Source organism: Zosterops lateralis, assembly GCF_965231275.1.
Source record: "Zosterops lateralis genome assembly, chromosome: 1".
Taxonomy (NCBI): domain Eukaryota; kingdom Metazoa; phylum Chordata; class Aves; order Passeriformes; family Zosteropidae; genus Zosterops; species Zosterops lateralis.
This window is the reverse complement of record NC_139762.1, coordinates 88,364,685-88,379,844: the sequence shown is the minus strand read 5'-3', so window position 1 is coordinate 88,379,844 and position 15,160 is coordinate 88,364,685. Positions and strand designations below refer to the sequence as shown.

Sequence of the window (15,160 nt, the reverse complement as noted above, 5' to 3'; positions counted from 1 at the left end):
TTGCCATCAAGCAGGCATCAGGAAGAGGCACAGGCTGGGACCTGCCAGAAGCTGGTAGAGATTAATTAACCCCCTTTTCTTCCTTTTCCTCTTACTTTCTTCCTGAACATGTTTCTCACAGGAAAGGTGAACCTAGTGTTTGCCAGAGGTAACATTCTACCTTTAGGGTGCTGTGACCTTTGGAGGGGACAGCATGGGGCAAAATAGATGTCAAATAGATCCTTCAGGGGTCAGACCAAGACCTTTATCCCTACCCTAGGTGCAGATGCTGATGGATTCAGACTGTCTACAAATCCTCTGCCCCTCAGTATGCAGTGGCAGAGCAGTATTTCAGTTACAGTCTCACTGAGGCCCCATGAAGCCTGGTGTTACTGCTGTCCCTCCCTTGGGAATGCCAGCTGGTGCCTATCTCTGTTAAGGGCTAAAAGAATCTGACCACCAGGCAGTGCTGAACTGGAAGCGATGTAGGAATGCCTCAACTTGTAGGTCACAAAGTGCCAGGGAGTTGACTCCTCAGCCATGCTGATGCTGAGAGATGAGCTGCTTTGCTCCCAGGAAGAAATTCATGGTTTTAGTAGGAAAGGAGACCAGTCCTCCATGAGCAGTGGGATGCTGACCTTATTCCCTGGTCTGTAAAAGCTTCACTTGAGGAAGGGAAGGTGCACATTGCTCTGTCTCAGGAGGCCATAATTTCTACACATCTGTCCCTGGCACTGCTGAGGATTACTAACTGCATGGCACCACCAGTACCAGGGACAAGACTGTCCATGACCATGGGGACAACAACATTTCCCCTCACCCAATGACACACTAAAAAAATAACCTTCTCCACAATGGGATCTGTTGGATGATTCCTCACAAAGTAGAGGTACTCTCCAATCTTTGGGAAGGAGAGAACTCTGTTATATCTCTGCAGGATACTCACAGCAGCCTATCTATGAAGCCTGGGTAGAAGACAGTCACCTCACCCTCCATGGTGGAGTGCTAACTCCTTCTTGCCCAAACATTTACTCAGAAGTCCTGGATTTGTTGAAATTCTGTGATGTGTCATGTCAAATTTCCTTGCAAAGGTTTTTGGAAATTCAAGAAGCATATATCAACCAGATGACCATAATTTTAATGTCTTTCCAACACTTGACAGAACCCAAGGGCAGGACTCTATGGGAGCAATGTGGGCTGAGCCATTTGTATTTCTCCCACCATTCCCTAATTCTGTTACTGCACAGATATTTCACATATACTGTCCTTGCCCATGGCAAGGGATTTGGAACTAAATGACCTTTGAAGTCCCTTCCAACCCTAACCCTGCTATAATTCCAGGATTTCTCCTAATTCACCTGGAGCACACATGGAGCCCAGAGATCTGCATTCCCCAGGACTCTTCTGCAACCCCTTTCACACTCTGGCATCAAGTTTTCTATCACGAACTCTTCAGATACCAAGGCAAATTTGGAGTAGGAGGTTACACACTACCGCAAGCGATTTGGCTTCTTCATTCATGAGTTTGATGAAAAAAAAAACAAAAAACAAAAAACAAAAAAAACCCAAAACAAACAAACAAAAATTAATAATAATTAAAAAACAAAAACAAAAACAAAAACAAAAACAAAACAAAACAACAACAAAAACCCACCAAAACAAAACAAAACAAAACAAAAACAAAAACAAAAACAAAAAAACACCAGGGTGAGCACTTGGGTATTTTTAGGGTTTGGTGTGTTCATCTCCACCATAATCTCTCCTACAGTCGCTCTTATTTCAGAGAGATGCTCAGCGGAGCGCTGATCCTGAGGGAAAAGGCGTTCCCGGCAGAGGAATTCGGTGCCGGGCCTGGAGCTGGACAGCGGCCCCTGGCCCCGCCCGGCCCAGCCCGGCCCAGCCCGGCCCGGCCCGGCCCCGCCTCCCCGCGACCACGCCGGGGGCACCGGGCCGCTGCCGCCGCGCCGCGGCTTTAAAAGGGTGGTGTGGCCGCTTCCTTTTTCTCCCGCCGCTCCAGTTACCGCATTTATTTATTTATTTATTTATTAATCAGCCCCTGGCTCAGGGCCGGCCCGCGATGCGCGGTGGGCGCCGTGCCCTGGTCGGGGCGGGCGGGGGGCCGTGCGGGGCCGTGCTCTCCGCCCTGCGCCGCTGCTACGCCTCGGCCGCGCCCCTGGAGACCTTCGTGCGGCGGCTGGGCCGGGGCCGCGCCGGGCACGCCGAGGTGCTGCGGGCCGCCGACGGCCCCGGCTACCGCAGCTTCGTGCGGCGGTGCCTGGTCTGCGTCCCCCGCGGCGCCAAAGCCATCCCGCGGCCCTTCACCTTCCAGCAGGTAGGAAGGAAGGAAGGAAGGGGCCGGGGGCCGAGCAGCGGAGCCCTGCCGGGGCTTCCCGGGGCCGGCGCTTCCCGCGCTCGGTGCCTGCGGGGCTGTGGGGCTGCCCTCGGCCCTGGCGGCCCCTGCCCGGCCCCGCCGCTCCATCCCGGCCCCACAGCCCGCGGGGATCAGCCCCGGCCGCTTCTCGGGGCCGGGAGAGCCAAGCCCGGGTGCCGGCCTGGAGCTGGCGGGTATCGCCGCGGGTCCGTGCCATGGACGGGCCGAACGGGGCCGGGAGCCCCTGGGGATGGAGAGTGCCCCGCTCCTGGGAGATCAGAGCGGCAGGACGGGCTGCACCTCAGGGCTCGAGCAGAGGAAAAGCTTTTCGGAGAGGGAAGACCGCTTTTTTCTTAGCGTCGCACGGGTGAAACTTCTGCGGTAGGAAGCAGATGTTGCACACCTAGGACGACTTGTGAAATGGGTTTTGGAATTGTGTGCGGAGTCGTTTCGTCGAATTTTCTTTTACATGAAAGGAAGCGGAGGCCTCAGTGAAATTATCGTTAGTTCCCTGGAGGTGGGAGCCTGCGCGAGCACGTATGTGGATGTGTGTGTTTGCGTGCCTGCAAACCTGGAACATGGGCTCACTGCAGGCGCTGGAGCCTGAGCTGCTGGGGGACTCTAAGGGAACAGTGTAGGGCGTTTCCTGGGCATAAAAGCCAGGATCAAAAGGGCAGATGTTACAAAGACTTCCTTCAAGCTGACGGCTTACAGTGCTGCATGTGAACATCTTGCATTGCACTCGGAAAATCTTAATTTTTGAGGATGATGGTTGTGAATCGTTAATACTGTTTTGAAAACTGATGTCTAGGGCTGTGTATCTTTGCAGGTGTTTTTATTTAAAAGGTATATTGTGGTTTACGGAGGAGTAAGTGAAGAAAGCTAATTTTCTTTTCTCTTTGTTTCTTCAGTTATCTAGTCAAAGCGAGGTCACTGCAAGAGTCGTTCAGAGACTGTGTGAAAAAAAGAAGAAGAATGTCCTCGCATATGGATACTCCTTACCAGATGAAAACAGTTCTCAATTCCCAGTCTTGCCGTTTTCAAGGATACACAGCTACCTACCCAATACTGTCACGGAAACTCTTCGTATCAGCGGCTTCTGGGAGACACTCTTGAGCCGGATAGGGGATGATGTGATGATGTATTTATTGGAACACTGTGCAGTCTTTATGCTGGTCCCCCCTAGTAATTGTTACCAAGTTTGCGGGCAACCAGTTTATGAACTTATATCACGTAATGTGGACTCATCCCTGGTATTTGTTAGACAGAGGCTTGCAAAGCGTAAATGTACCAGCTTGCTTAAATATATGCGAAAAAGGCTTATGTTTCATAGAAACTATCTTTTAAAGTTACATGGGTGGAAATACAGACAAAGATGTGAAGAAAATGTCTCCAGAATGAGAAATGAAGGAAATAACGAGAGACAAAGCTTAGTGCCCACTGACCAGTGTTCTGCAAAAGCTGTTTCTAAAGCAAGCGAACAGATCAGAATGGTTACTGAACATCAGGAAAAACAGAGTAGCTCCAGTTCATGTGTTTCAGTTACAGCTCCATCTCTAAAAAGGAAGATTCACAGTGAACAACCTGAAATTCCAGCCAAGAGGGCAAAAATAGGGGAGAAAGCGAGTGAGGAAAAGGCTTGTAATCCTGTTCCTGAAGTGAACCAAAGTAGTTCTGAGAGGTCTGAAACTGCATATGTAGCTACAGCTACATGTGTAGCACCACATTCTGAAAGCATTATTAAAACCCCGCATGTTTCTGAAAGAAGTAACAATTCTGTGTCTGGTCCTTCTTTAGTTCGTGCATCTCATGGCAGGATGAAGTTTGTGGCAGGTAAAAGCTCTCTTCTGCAGGGAGTTCAGAGTAACAAACCTGTAGAGTCCAACACTGAAATGCAGGCAGAATCCCATAGGAGAAGAGTAGAGATGCGTATGTATGAATCTCAGTTGGCTTCAGGACAAACCAGACCCATGGAGTGTACTTCAGAATGCAGAGGGCAGGAAAGTCCCCAACCTGGTTTATCAAAGAAGTTACCAAATAGACTCCTGAGTTCTGCAGCATACATTGAGAGGAAGTCTATTCTGTATTCCTGCAGGAGTTTCCGAGAACGTTTTCCTACATCATTTGTGTTGAACCGCTTGCAGGGCTCCCAGGCAGCTGGAAGACGGCTTGTAGAAGCCATATTCTTGAGGCAAAAGCAGGTGCAGCAAAGGCGCAACCAAAGCCTGCCACAGCGCAAGCGGAGAAAGAAGAGGTTGCCCAAACGCTACAGGCAAATGGGGCACACGTTTCAGAAACTGCTGAAGAACCATAGAAGGTGTGCTTACTTAGCTCTCTTGAGAAAAAATTGCCCTGTCCGGATATCTGAAATCAGTATGAGAAAAATCCAGCTGTCTTGTCAGGCAGCCTTGCCTGGGGAAGCAGAGGTTCAGCAGCAAGCAGAACAGTTTGGGGAAGATCCTGCTCAGTCTGTGCCAAGCAGCAGATGTGAATCTGGTCACACTGATGTGTCAGACAACTTAGGTTCTTCCCTTGCAGAATCTGTGTGTGGGGAGTCGCTGCCAAGTGAGGAGCAAAACCCGGGAGAGGCACGTGATTCAACCCTCAGGGAGCTGCTCAAGCAGCACAGCAGCCACTGGCAGGTGTACATGTTTGTGAGGGATTGCCTGGAAAAGGTCATTCCCCCTGAGCTTTGGGGTTCAAACTGCAACAAGTGCCGGTTCCTAAAAAATGTCAAAATGTTTATTTCTGGGGGAAGGTCTAAACTTTCGTTGCTGGCATTGATGTGGAGGATGAGAGTGAATGACTGCATGTGGCTTCGTCTAGGCAAAGGTACTTTTTATATTAAAGAACCAAGTGCTGGGGCTGTTGGATGATTGGTGTTCATGTTTGAGGGGGGAAGAGGAGGATATTTTATCTGGACTCAGAATTGCTGAGTTCATTGGTAATAACCATAGCCGAGGGAGCAAACCTAGTAGTGTTTGTAACTGATGGTGGAAGGACACTTTAGCTTGTCTTCCTTCCAAAACTTGTTTGCATTCATGCTGTTTTTGTTTATTAGAATGATATTTTCATAAACATGAATTCAGAACCTGAGCTAAACCAAAAACAAAACTTTCCTATCAACTCCTACCATCCAAATTGCAGTAAATCTGAAAATCCTTTAAGCATGACCAAAGCATGTAAGGAATAAATATTCTGCCTGCTTATTACTGTAAGAGTTCAGAAAGAGCTAAAAGCACGTCAAGACACTTGCAGTGGCATGTGTTCCTCTGCTATGGGAGTGAAAAAAACAGGATTTTTTACTCCCTCACATCAACCCTGTGAGAAAGATGTGAGTGAGACCCATTCAATACAGGGATTGCCTACTATAGAATCACAGAATGGTTTGGATTGGAAGTGACTTAAAGATCTAGTTCCAATGTCCCTGCCATGGGCAGGAACACCTTCCACTAAGCCTGGTTGCTCAAAACCCTGTCCTTGAGCACTTCCAAGGCTGGGACATGCACAACCACTCTGGGCAATCTGTTCCAGTGCCTTACTACCCTCACAGTAAAGAATTTCTTCCTAACATCTAATCTAAACCTGCTTTCTTCTGGTTTAAAACCTTTCCCCCTTGTCCTGTCACTGCATGTCCATGTAAAAAGGGCTGTCATCTATTACCTTTTCTAGAGCCCTTCTCTAGGATCAAGAGAGCCTTACTGAGCACTGCTTCAGCCTGACTAATTGGTGGTGCAGAAGTCCCCAGGTCAAGTGGTCTCTGGCTAAAAAGCTCTCAGGAGAGCAACAGCTGATTTCTCCAGATTGTGTATGAATACATTTCTGTTTATGTCTCTTTTCAAATGACAGGTGAATCTTCCTTTCCTTGAGTTTGCTTTTAAGACACAGTCCTAGGATTTAAATCCAGGCTGAACCCATGCTTCTGGGGTTGATTGCTGTAGGATCTAGTGCATATTTCAATTTTTCTGTGTTTCTGTTCTTCGTTTATGCAATATGGATTGCACTCCCTTAACTGGTATGCTTATAGTGTTTATTTTTATCTGGTATTGGACTTGGATCTTACAGTAATGTGAGTTAAAAATTGTATTCTTTTGTTAAAAGGTGCAATAAGTTCTGAAACTGTTACATGTGCTTTCAAGTGTAGGAGGAAAATCAAAAGTCTGATGTTTGGGAACTGATGTCAAAAAGAAGGGTTGGTTACACTTTCATAAGAAACTCTTAATTCTAGGAAGAAGTATTTGTTTATTCAGAAACTGTGGTTCAAAACCACAATTTCCAAATGCTGACAAGTTAAATATTTTAAAAGTCTTTATTGTAAAATATGTGTTTAATTCATAGTAATTTGGAACATATTCTCTTTGAAAAATTTAATGCCCTCTTCTTCTCTGGCAGTATTCCAGGCAAAGCACTGTATAGGCTTATTTTATTTTCATGGAAGTATTCCCATGTGCTTGATGTTTAAGTGTGCTTTGAATTGCTTTGCTGCACTGTAGGTGGAATTGTTTTTTCCTCCAAAAGTGGTAGTGGTTTCTTTACAATTTCCTGAATTGTAGCCATTGTTTACATCCATTGTCAAGAACTTAGAAAAGAAATTATCTATTTCCAGGGCAGCTACCTATCAGCATGCTGATTCAATTTAGATACTACAGCTGCATGTTGCAACTCTTCAGTTAGAGAGTTTTCCAGCAGTGGAATTTTTCACTGATATTAACTGGCTTCTGTTGAAGTAGTACTAGTCTTTTTTAAAATGCTGTAAATACATGAAAATGTTTCTTCCCTGGAGCATGCAAAAACTAAACAGAATAGAAAACTGAAAATTTATTTCCATTTTACAAATTTCACTGTCAGGTCTGTTGCATCAAAATTAAGCTGTTTTTAACACATTCACGCTTGGTGCTAAGCAGCTAAACTAATATTTCTGTATGGTTTCTTTAAGAATCCTGTTGCATTTGGGCTATTTTCTACTCTTTAAATGTAATTAGAAAAATTTTTATTCGAAGTTGGCCAAAAATAATCAGTCTCGTAGCCCAGGGTCTTATTCCCTGTTCATCTGTATTTAGACATAAATAAGGATCTATGAGACCATAAAGTTGACAGAAGTTATGAGTGTTCTGAGTTCATAATTGTTGTCCCATCTAAATGTTGGAAGTACTGATGGACTTTGGGTGATTTGAATTTTTTCTTTGACTGCAGCAATAGGTTTTATATAGGATGTCTGAAATGAAACCTAATCCTGTAATTAATTGATTTTCATGTAATTGGGAAATCTGAATATCATTCTTATCTCTAAATCATCCCAGTTTAATTTTGTTAATTTTTACAGTATACCTGAGTTATTTTCAGTCTTTTCCTTCCTTTTTTTAAAAAGTTTTATATTGTAGTAGACTTGTTTCTTTTTATTTTACCCCTCCTTTCACAATAATCTTACCTTTGTGCATTAAAGATCTTGCACAATCAATATTGAGGGAAGAAAGTAAGTCTTTGGGGGCTGCTGTGGCATGTATTTGTATCTTCTATGCCAGTTTGTCACTGCAGATTAGTTCCCGTGTTTATGCTTTAAGCTTGGGTCAGCTGCATTATTTAATGCCCTGAAAATTTGGAGTGGCATCTGTGTAATTGTTTGTACTCCACCTTTTTTCCTTCTCATGACCTCAAGCTAAGGCAAGATGATGTGCATGTTTCTGTTGGTGTGTTCTGTTTCTTTACTCATTGCTAAGAGTTAATAGTTACTATAACTTCCTTTGAATTGTTTATTGAAGGTGATCACTTTGTTCCTGCCGATGAACATTGTTTCCGTGAAGAACTTCTGGCCAAATTCCTATACTGGCTCATGGGTACCTATGTTGTTGAGTTGCTCAGATCATTTTTCTATGTCACCGAGACCATGTTCCAGAAAAACATGCTCTTCTACTACCGAAAGTTTATTTGGGGCAAGTTACAGAACATTGGAATTAGGTAACGCTAGAAAACTAATTAAACATTAATGGATATGTAGAAATCATGTGTTTTGTAGTGTAAAGGTATTTCTGCTTTAATTTATTGCCCATTTATCTTTATTTTGTTTGCTTCGTTTACCAGAGGAAATTTCAACCTGTTATTGTAGCATGCACAGTTTGTAATTTCAGAAACGTTTTATGGGAGAAAACGAATTCAAATTTAGATTTCTTTATTAGAAGAGAAATCTTTGCATAATAAAATCTAATATGAAGAGGATTTCATTATGATAAATCAATTTTTGATACCTTTTAAAAACGAGTAATACATAGGGATAGAATCCCAAAGTAACCTTGTGAAAGTTCATTTTTAAAATACTCAATTTGCTTTAACTACTTTAATTTAGAAACAACGAAACCAAACCAAAGCTCTGCTGAAATGCTTTAATACTCTATTCATAAAAACCAGACAGTAGTGTGGTGGGTTTAGGAGGGTTTTTTTTGAAGGTTAAGGGGTTTAGAAGCCACAGCTCCTTTTTTAGTATGGCTGGAATTCTGTGCTGGGTTTTTTTTGTCTCAAAAATGCATGCATGTATTTAAGTTAGGGCATTATTTAAGATAAAAATTTAAACAATTAAGTGAGAAAATAGGAAAGGCAATTTTAATGAACAGTGTTGTGCACCCATCTCCTTAGTTTATATTTTTCAGGTTTTTATTCTAAATTGCTGATGTCTGAGAGAGCTTTGGAACTGTGAAAAATTAGCATATTTTATGTCTTGTGTTTTAGGGCTGTTTTGTATGGTAAACCTTTTGCTTTTGCTCTGATCTCTTGGTCCACAATGTTACATTTTGTGATTTTTTTTTTCCCCTGCTGCCCAGTCACTCCCTGATTTTAGCATTGATGTCTCCAGTGCCACTCTTTGCATTTGTGTTTGCACTTAATGGGGTCTTAATGTTGTTTGCAGCTGTAGCACAGAAAATGCACTTTGAATAGTAGTAGAATGTAATTTTCAGTCCCACACATTCTGTTTGTCTTGTCTTCAAACTAACAGCTTTAGTGTTGCAATTAGTGTTTTATGCAGTTTTAATGTACTTAAAGACTATTTTTTGACACAAAATATGATTAAGTACTGACTTTTACATAGTAAAGGTACAATAAAAAGTAATAGAAGTAATAAATAATAGATTTTTTTTGTGGGGTTTGTGATTAAAAGAAAACATCTTGGGATTTAACTCTTTTGTTCATGTTCCCAGTTTCCCAGAAAAGCCCAGTGTGTAAAGACAAGGTGCTTTGAACTCAAAAGACCTTAATCTAGGGTCTTGTTTCTTTTGATTTCCTCCCCACATACTTCCTTACCATGCAGAAAGTCCTTCTCACCTTTGGCTTGGCAGGTCCCTAAACTGCAGGTTACTAGAAGCTGGAAAAACATTCCAAGGAAGTTCTGCTGCGTGCTTGGCAAAGGCGTGTTCTAAGAACAGGATGTTTGCTCTTGGCTCTAGGAGTCGGAATTTATTCAAAGGACTTTGAGCCTGATGCCATTAAGCTTCACTGACAAGGCTTTCAGTGCTGCTCTTTCAAGTGTGATGTGTTACATGAGGTGTGCCACGAGTCCAGCATCCTGCATTCATACAGGTGGCCAGCTGCCAACTTCTTCATGTAGGAGGAAAGCAATTGGAGTTTAGAAATGCTGGGATACAGCTGTTTAGGGCAGCCTTGGCCATTTTGAGGCTGTTCAGACACTGTCTGCTGGTAAAGCAGTGCTAAAGGCTGTTGAGCTGCTTCCATCTTCTCTAGAGGAAGAGTATCTGGTCACCTCAGTAGTTGCCCTAGTGCATGTTCTGTGGTTGCTCTGGTTCTCAGCTGGAGCTGCTCAAGGCAGTTGCTCTGAGCTGGTTTGTGGGAAGGCATTGGTAGCCACTGATTCCTGTTGACTTCTTCTGCATCTTCCCTTGGAGGAAGAGAATGGATCGATCAGGCTGGACTGAGTGGACCTGGACCTTACTTCTGAGCTTACCTTTGCAGAGACTGTGTTGTCATTAGGGAGTAAATCCTCATCCTGAAGGACTGTCCTCTTGAGTAGATCATCCTGGGCAGAATCCCACTCAAATATATGGAGCACAGTTCTGATAGGGGCCCTGGATCTGTATATTAGTCTTGCTGTATTGGTGGATATCAGTGTGCTGTCATTATACACAGGCAACTTTGTGTTAATTTTTGAAGCTATACCAAACTTCATTCCCCAAATTAAAAGTAGAATTTACTAAGAAAAAAATCAGTATTTTGGGATACAGTTGATTCAAGTTATGTAACCTAGGGAATGTAAACTTGTGTTTTAGAAATAATGAACCCAGTGTTGTGGTGAGAGCACCTGTTTTCCTAAAGTTCATGCCCTCCCTGCTTTTGCCACGCACGGTGGCTGCCAAGGATTAAAAATGCTGCAGAAATTCTGAAACTTCCTCATCAGATTGAAGTGAGGTGTCAAAAGACAGCAGGACCATGCAGTCAAGTTCCTTCAAGTTTCAGTGCTTAACAAGGTTGTGCGTGCCAGTAAGAGCAGCATGATTCAGTGGCTGCTAGATTAGCTCACATTCAAACTCATTAGCACTTCTATAAATGCCATGAAATAAGCAATGAATGTTGCTGCTGGCAAAATGGCATCCAGTTCTCCAGCTGGCCAGAGGTAGTAGTGAAGATCTGCCAATAACTGGTCTTTGTCTTCACTTTTAAAGGAAGCCATATTTTTTAATATAGTGATAAGACGTTCATTTTTTTTCCTTCCAGTCTGGAATGTGAGCTGTGAAGGGATGGAAATTTGATCATTAAGTTTTTTTCTGTTGAACTGGGGTTACTTGTTCTGTCCTGGTTATCTGTCTAATAGTATAGTAGATGTTGTGTTCAGCAAAGAATGTAATTCCATAAAGAGCAGTGATCCCTCACTATTCTGCTTTCCTTTGGGCAGCATCTGTACCAGAAATTTAACTTGAAATTTTGAATATAAATCCTCAAAACTTTTCAGTAGCTCAGCTCACTGGCCCTGCATGCCACTGCATGTTCTATGTGTCATGCACATCCCTCAGACTCAAGAGTCCCAAACAGCTGGATCATGAACTTGTATTTGAGTTGTATAGGCTTACAAAAGAAGTATTTTTGTGCCTCTCTTATGTGCGTTCTTGGCTTCTCAGGTCTCTTCTAGAGCATCTTTACCAGGTTTCCAGCATTCACCTACTGCCTTTTGTAATAGTGTGGCCTCCTTTGGCTAAACCAAACTGTTGGGTTGTGTGGGAGAAGTCTTCCTGCAAATTTAGATTGATGTCTGGTCTTTTGTGAGGACTTGAATTGTCTCACCTACTTCCCAGGGTAACATCATAATGATTAGTCTATAGGGCACATTTTTTCCATCTGAACAATACAAGCAGTGCAGGAGATTGATCCACGTCTTTTATATTGCAGGTAGGGTGCTTAAACTCTGCATCTTAAGTAGAAGCAAGGGCTTTTGCTCCACCACCATTCATTGTATGGAAAAGTATTGATTTTGATGATTTCATGGAACTGTATATCCTGAGGAGGGGATCTTAATTTGCCATTAAGGTGAACTTCTTCATTACTTTCTGCTGTTCACTTGAACTGACAGCTGCTCATCAAAGTCTTGGATACCTAAAGCCCTTATGTCATCTGTGTATCCCAGCACCTGAATTAACTGTAACTCCTAATAAGTGGTAGATCCCCTAACTGTTAGGAGTAGGAAAGCCATTGCAGTTTGTAAGTCCTTCCCAGGAGCTCTCTTAGAATAGTTTTGTCTTTTCAACTTTGTTAATACCTTTCAAAGTTTTGAAACCATGAGCAATATCCAACTTCCTGTTTCTTGCATAAAACATATTTCATAATGTTCATATATATTCCACTAACCTGTGCTTAAATTTTGATTTGTGTTAAGAGGGGTTTTATTTGCATCAAGCAGAAATGTGTGGTCTCTTACTGTATTAAAATTTATTTATTTGTATTATTTTTTTTTAATTTGTATTAAATTGTCATTAAGATACTGTTATACTGTTCTGAAATTCAGAATTTCATGTCACTTTCTGTAGAGGTTAGTATTTGTATTATGTTAGAAAAATATTCAGCTTTAGTTATCATAAAGACATTAAATGTTTTAGTTTTCTGCCTTTCCTATTGCTTACACTAAGTGTATATTTGTATTTTAGAAACCATTTTGTCAAAGTACAGCTACGGCCTCTGTCTTCAGAGGAGATTGAAACTATCCATCAAAAAAGATCTGTTACTATGGCATCAAAGCTCCGGTTTATTCCCAAACCAAATGGGTTGAGACCTATAGTAAAAGTGAGCGGTGTTGTCGGACCACGAGCACTCAGCAAGGAAAGCAGAGAAAAGAAGGTTTTTATTGACTTCATTGTTTTATGTGTGTTTGATGTAGGTAACTAATAAATGGAGTAAGAATTTTAGTTACATAAAACTACTTTTAACATGGTGGGTTGTAACATTCTGATCAGAATGGCTCAATGGATCTGTTGCTGCGTAGCTTCTCCCTTTCCAATGCTTTATTTACCACAAGCCTCCAGTTCCAGAATCACAAACTTCTGTTTGCAAACATATCTTAAGGAAATGAGCCCAATAGAATAATGTGGCTTGTAGGGTAATTGCGTTTTTTTTAATATGGGTGAGTCTGGCCTGCTGGGATTTGCCTGAATACTGATGATGCATGTTCTTCTGTGAGGCTGCTTGCAGAGCCAGTGTGGTTCTGGTTCAGAGCTGGGCATGTTACAGAAAAGTGTCTAAGGAAGGGCAAGGAAGCTGGAGGAAGCACAGTAGGGAGCCAGGAAGGAAGCTGAGAGTAATTTCAGTGTGGGAACCGAGACAGAGCACTCATTGCACAGAATAATTTATTTAACAGGGCAGTTAACCAGAAGACATAGTGGCAGCCCAGTTTCACTATCCGGTACTGCTGCATCAATTGCTTTTCCTTAAGGCCGAGTCTCATTCACAGGATTGAATGCTCCCCAAGTGGGTGAAGTGCCAACAGCTTCTTAGCATTAACTGTTCAGACCATATAATCCTAGACCAGATGAAAAGAGCATCAGCTAAGAGGTGTTCTGAACTGTGAAGTGTTATTATGGTGTTTATAGAGCTAATCAACCTGCATGGCTTCAGTGCTGCTCTGATGTACTTGACTATCCCCACAGCTGAGTTAGATCTTTGCAAAATTACTTGAATAAAGTACCTGGAGAGGCCCAGCTGATGATGCAGCTGGAGTTGGCATGAAAATCTCAGAGCACACCTTCTCTTTTCTGTTCTTGCTGCTGTCATTATCCCAGCAGAGAGAGGGAATGATATTTAAGAAGTTATTTTCAGATTGATGGTGGTTTTATTTGCTGGCATTTGTTTATTTATCACTGTACCTATTACACCTTGATTTCCAAGAGTCAAGGATAGGAACAAAATTATTAGGATTTAACTGAACTAAAAAAAAATCTCAAAGTCACTTTGGCGTTACTGCAGTGATACTCAGGCTTTCTGGAAGCTTCAGTTGAACAAAATAACATAGTAAATACATAAATTTAATCTCAAACTTCATGTAAATTTTTAATCTTTGTATTGAAAAGAATTTAATGTGTTTTAGCATATTTTAAGGTGATTCTCTTTGCTCTCTTTAGGTGAATCGTTACAACACTCAACTAAAAAATCTGTTTAGTGTGTTAAATTATGAACGAACTATAAACACCAGGTTTTTAGGCTCTTCAGTGTTTGGGAAAGATGATATCTACAAGACATGGAAGCAGTTTGTTACAAAGACTCTTAAATCTGGTGGTGAAATTCCTCATTTCTACTGTGTAAAGGTATGTATTTTTAATTACATATTCAAACTAGCTTTTCAAAACCAGCTTGTGCAGATACTTTTATAGCTGTATTAATTATGATCTGACTGCATAATTATTTATTTATTCTTCTAAATAAAATTTGGCTGTAAGATGCATACCTTACAGACTCTGGTTAGTTTTTTGATGGGGGTAGTTGATTGCTTTTTGTGGATGGGTATTCCTGCAGTAGAGCTTCCTTTACTTGGATGTTTTTCTGTCCATCTTTCTGTTGTGGAGGAGCTCTTGCTTCTGTGCATGCACTGAATTATTTGCAGTTACATTTAGCTGGATATTAAAGGGGGAGAAAGATAGAAGCTCAGATAGGCTTTTGAGCCATATGAAAACCAGAAAAGACATTCTGTGTACGTTTGAAGAAATTCAGTCTCTTAAAAAATTTGTCTGTTCTATCTCAATATCATTAGTTTTGGTTGAAAATGAACGTATGACTTCTGGTTGGTGTCCTTCCTAGAAGTTTCTTCTCCCACTTCGAAAAAATCAGTGCTTGTGGTTGCCCACTATTTAAAGGAGTTTGTTCTTCATCTTCGCATTTTGTCTGGCAGGACACAAACACTTTGTGTTTGATTTCAATTCACAGCTTTGAATTGGGGCAATGTATACAGAAATATGTAAATTATGGAGGGGTCTGTGTTCTCATCTTTCATATGTTGCTTGTCATCCTGCCCTGAAGTAACTTTCATATACTTTTGTCTTGTCTTTTGAGACAAAGGGTCATGTCACTGACGTAATTTGTGTTACAATAATCTTAAGATAGTTGCTTCTACAGAAAGTTTTGTGTTTTTACTGTGACAAGTGAAAACAGAGGTAGATTTCCAATATGAAAAGGAAAGGAAGAGAAAGGTAAAAGCTTTGCAGCTTTCCAAAAATCTAAGATGGCATCTCCATGGTCATATGGTGAGGAAGGTTTCTTAAAGTATTTATACATAAAAATACCAGCTATTGGCTTAAATGATATGTTCAGTGTTAGATTTAAGGTTGCATATTT

At 41.8% G+C, this 15,160-nt stretch overlaps 1 protein-coding gene across 1 annotated transcript in view; it reads left to right on the top strand.

The window, feature by feature from the left end:
- Positions 1 to 1,356: 1,356 nt before the first annotated feature.
- Positions 1,357 to 15,160, top strand: part of TERT (telomerase reverse transcriptase) — a 30,386-nt gene continuing 16,582 nt past the window's right edge. The window contains exons 1-5 of the mRNA XM_083863490.1: positions 1,357 to 2,311; positions 3,262 to 5,182; positions 8,110 to 8,305; positions 12,487 to 12,676; positions 13,954 to 14,136. Of these exons, the coding sequence (XP_083719616.1) occupies positions 2,057 to 2,311; positions 3,262 to 5,182; positions 8,110 to 8,305; positions 12,487 to 12,676; positions 13,954 to 14,136 (2,745 nt within the window). The 5' untranslated portion in view covers positions 1,357 to 2,056. The remainder of the gene's footprint in view (positions 2,312 to 3,261; positions 5,183 to 8,109; positions 8,306 to 12,486; positions 12,677 to 13,953; positions 14,137 to 15,160) is intronic.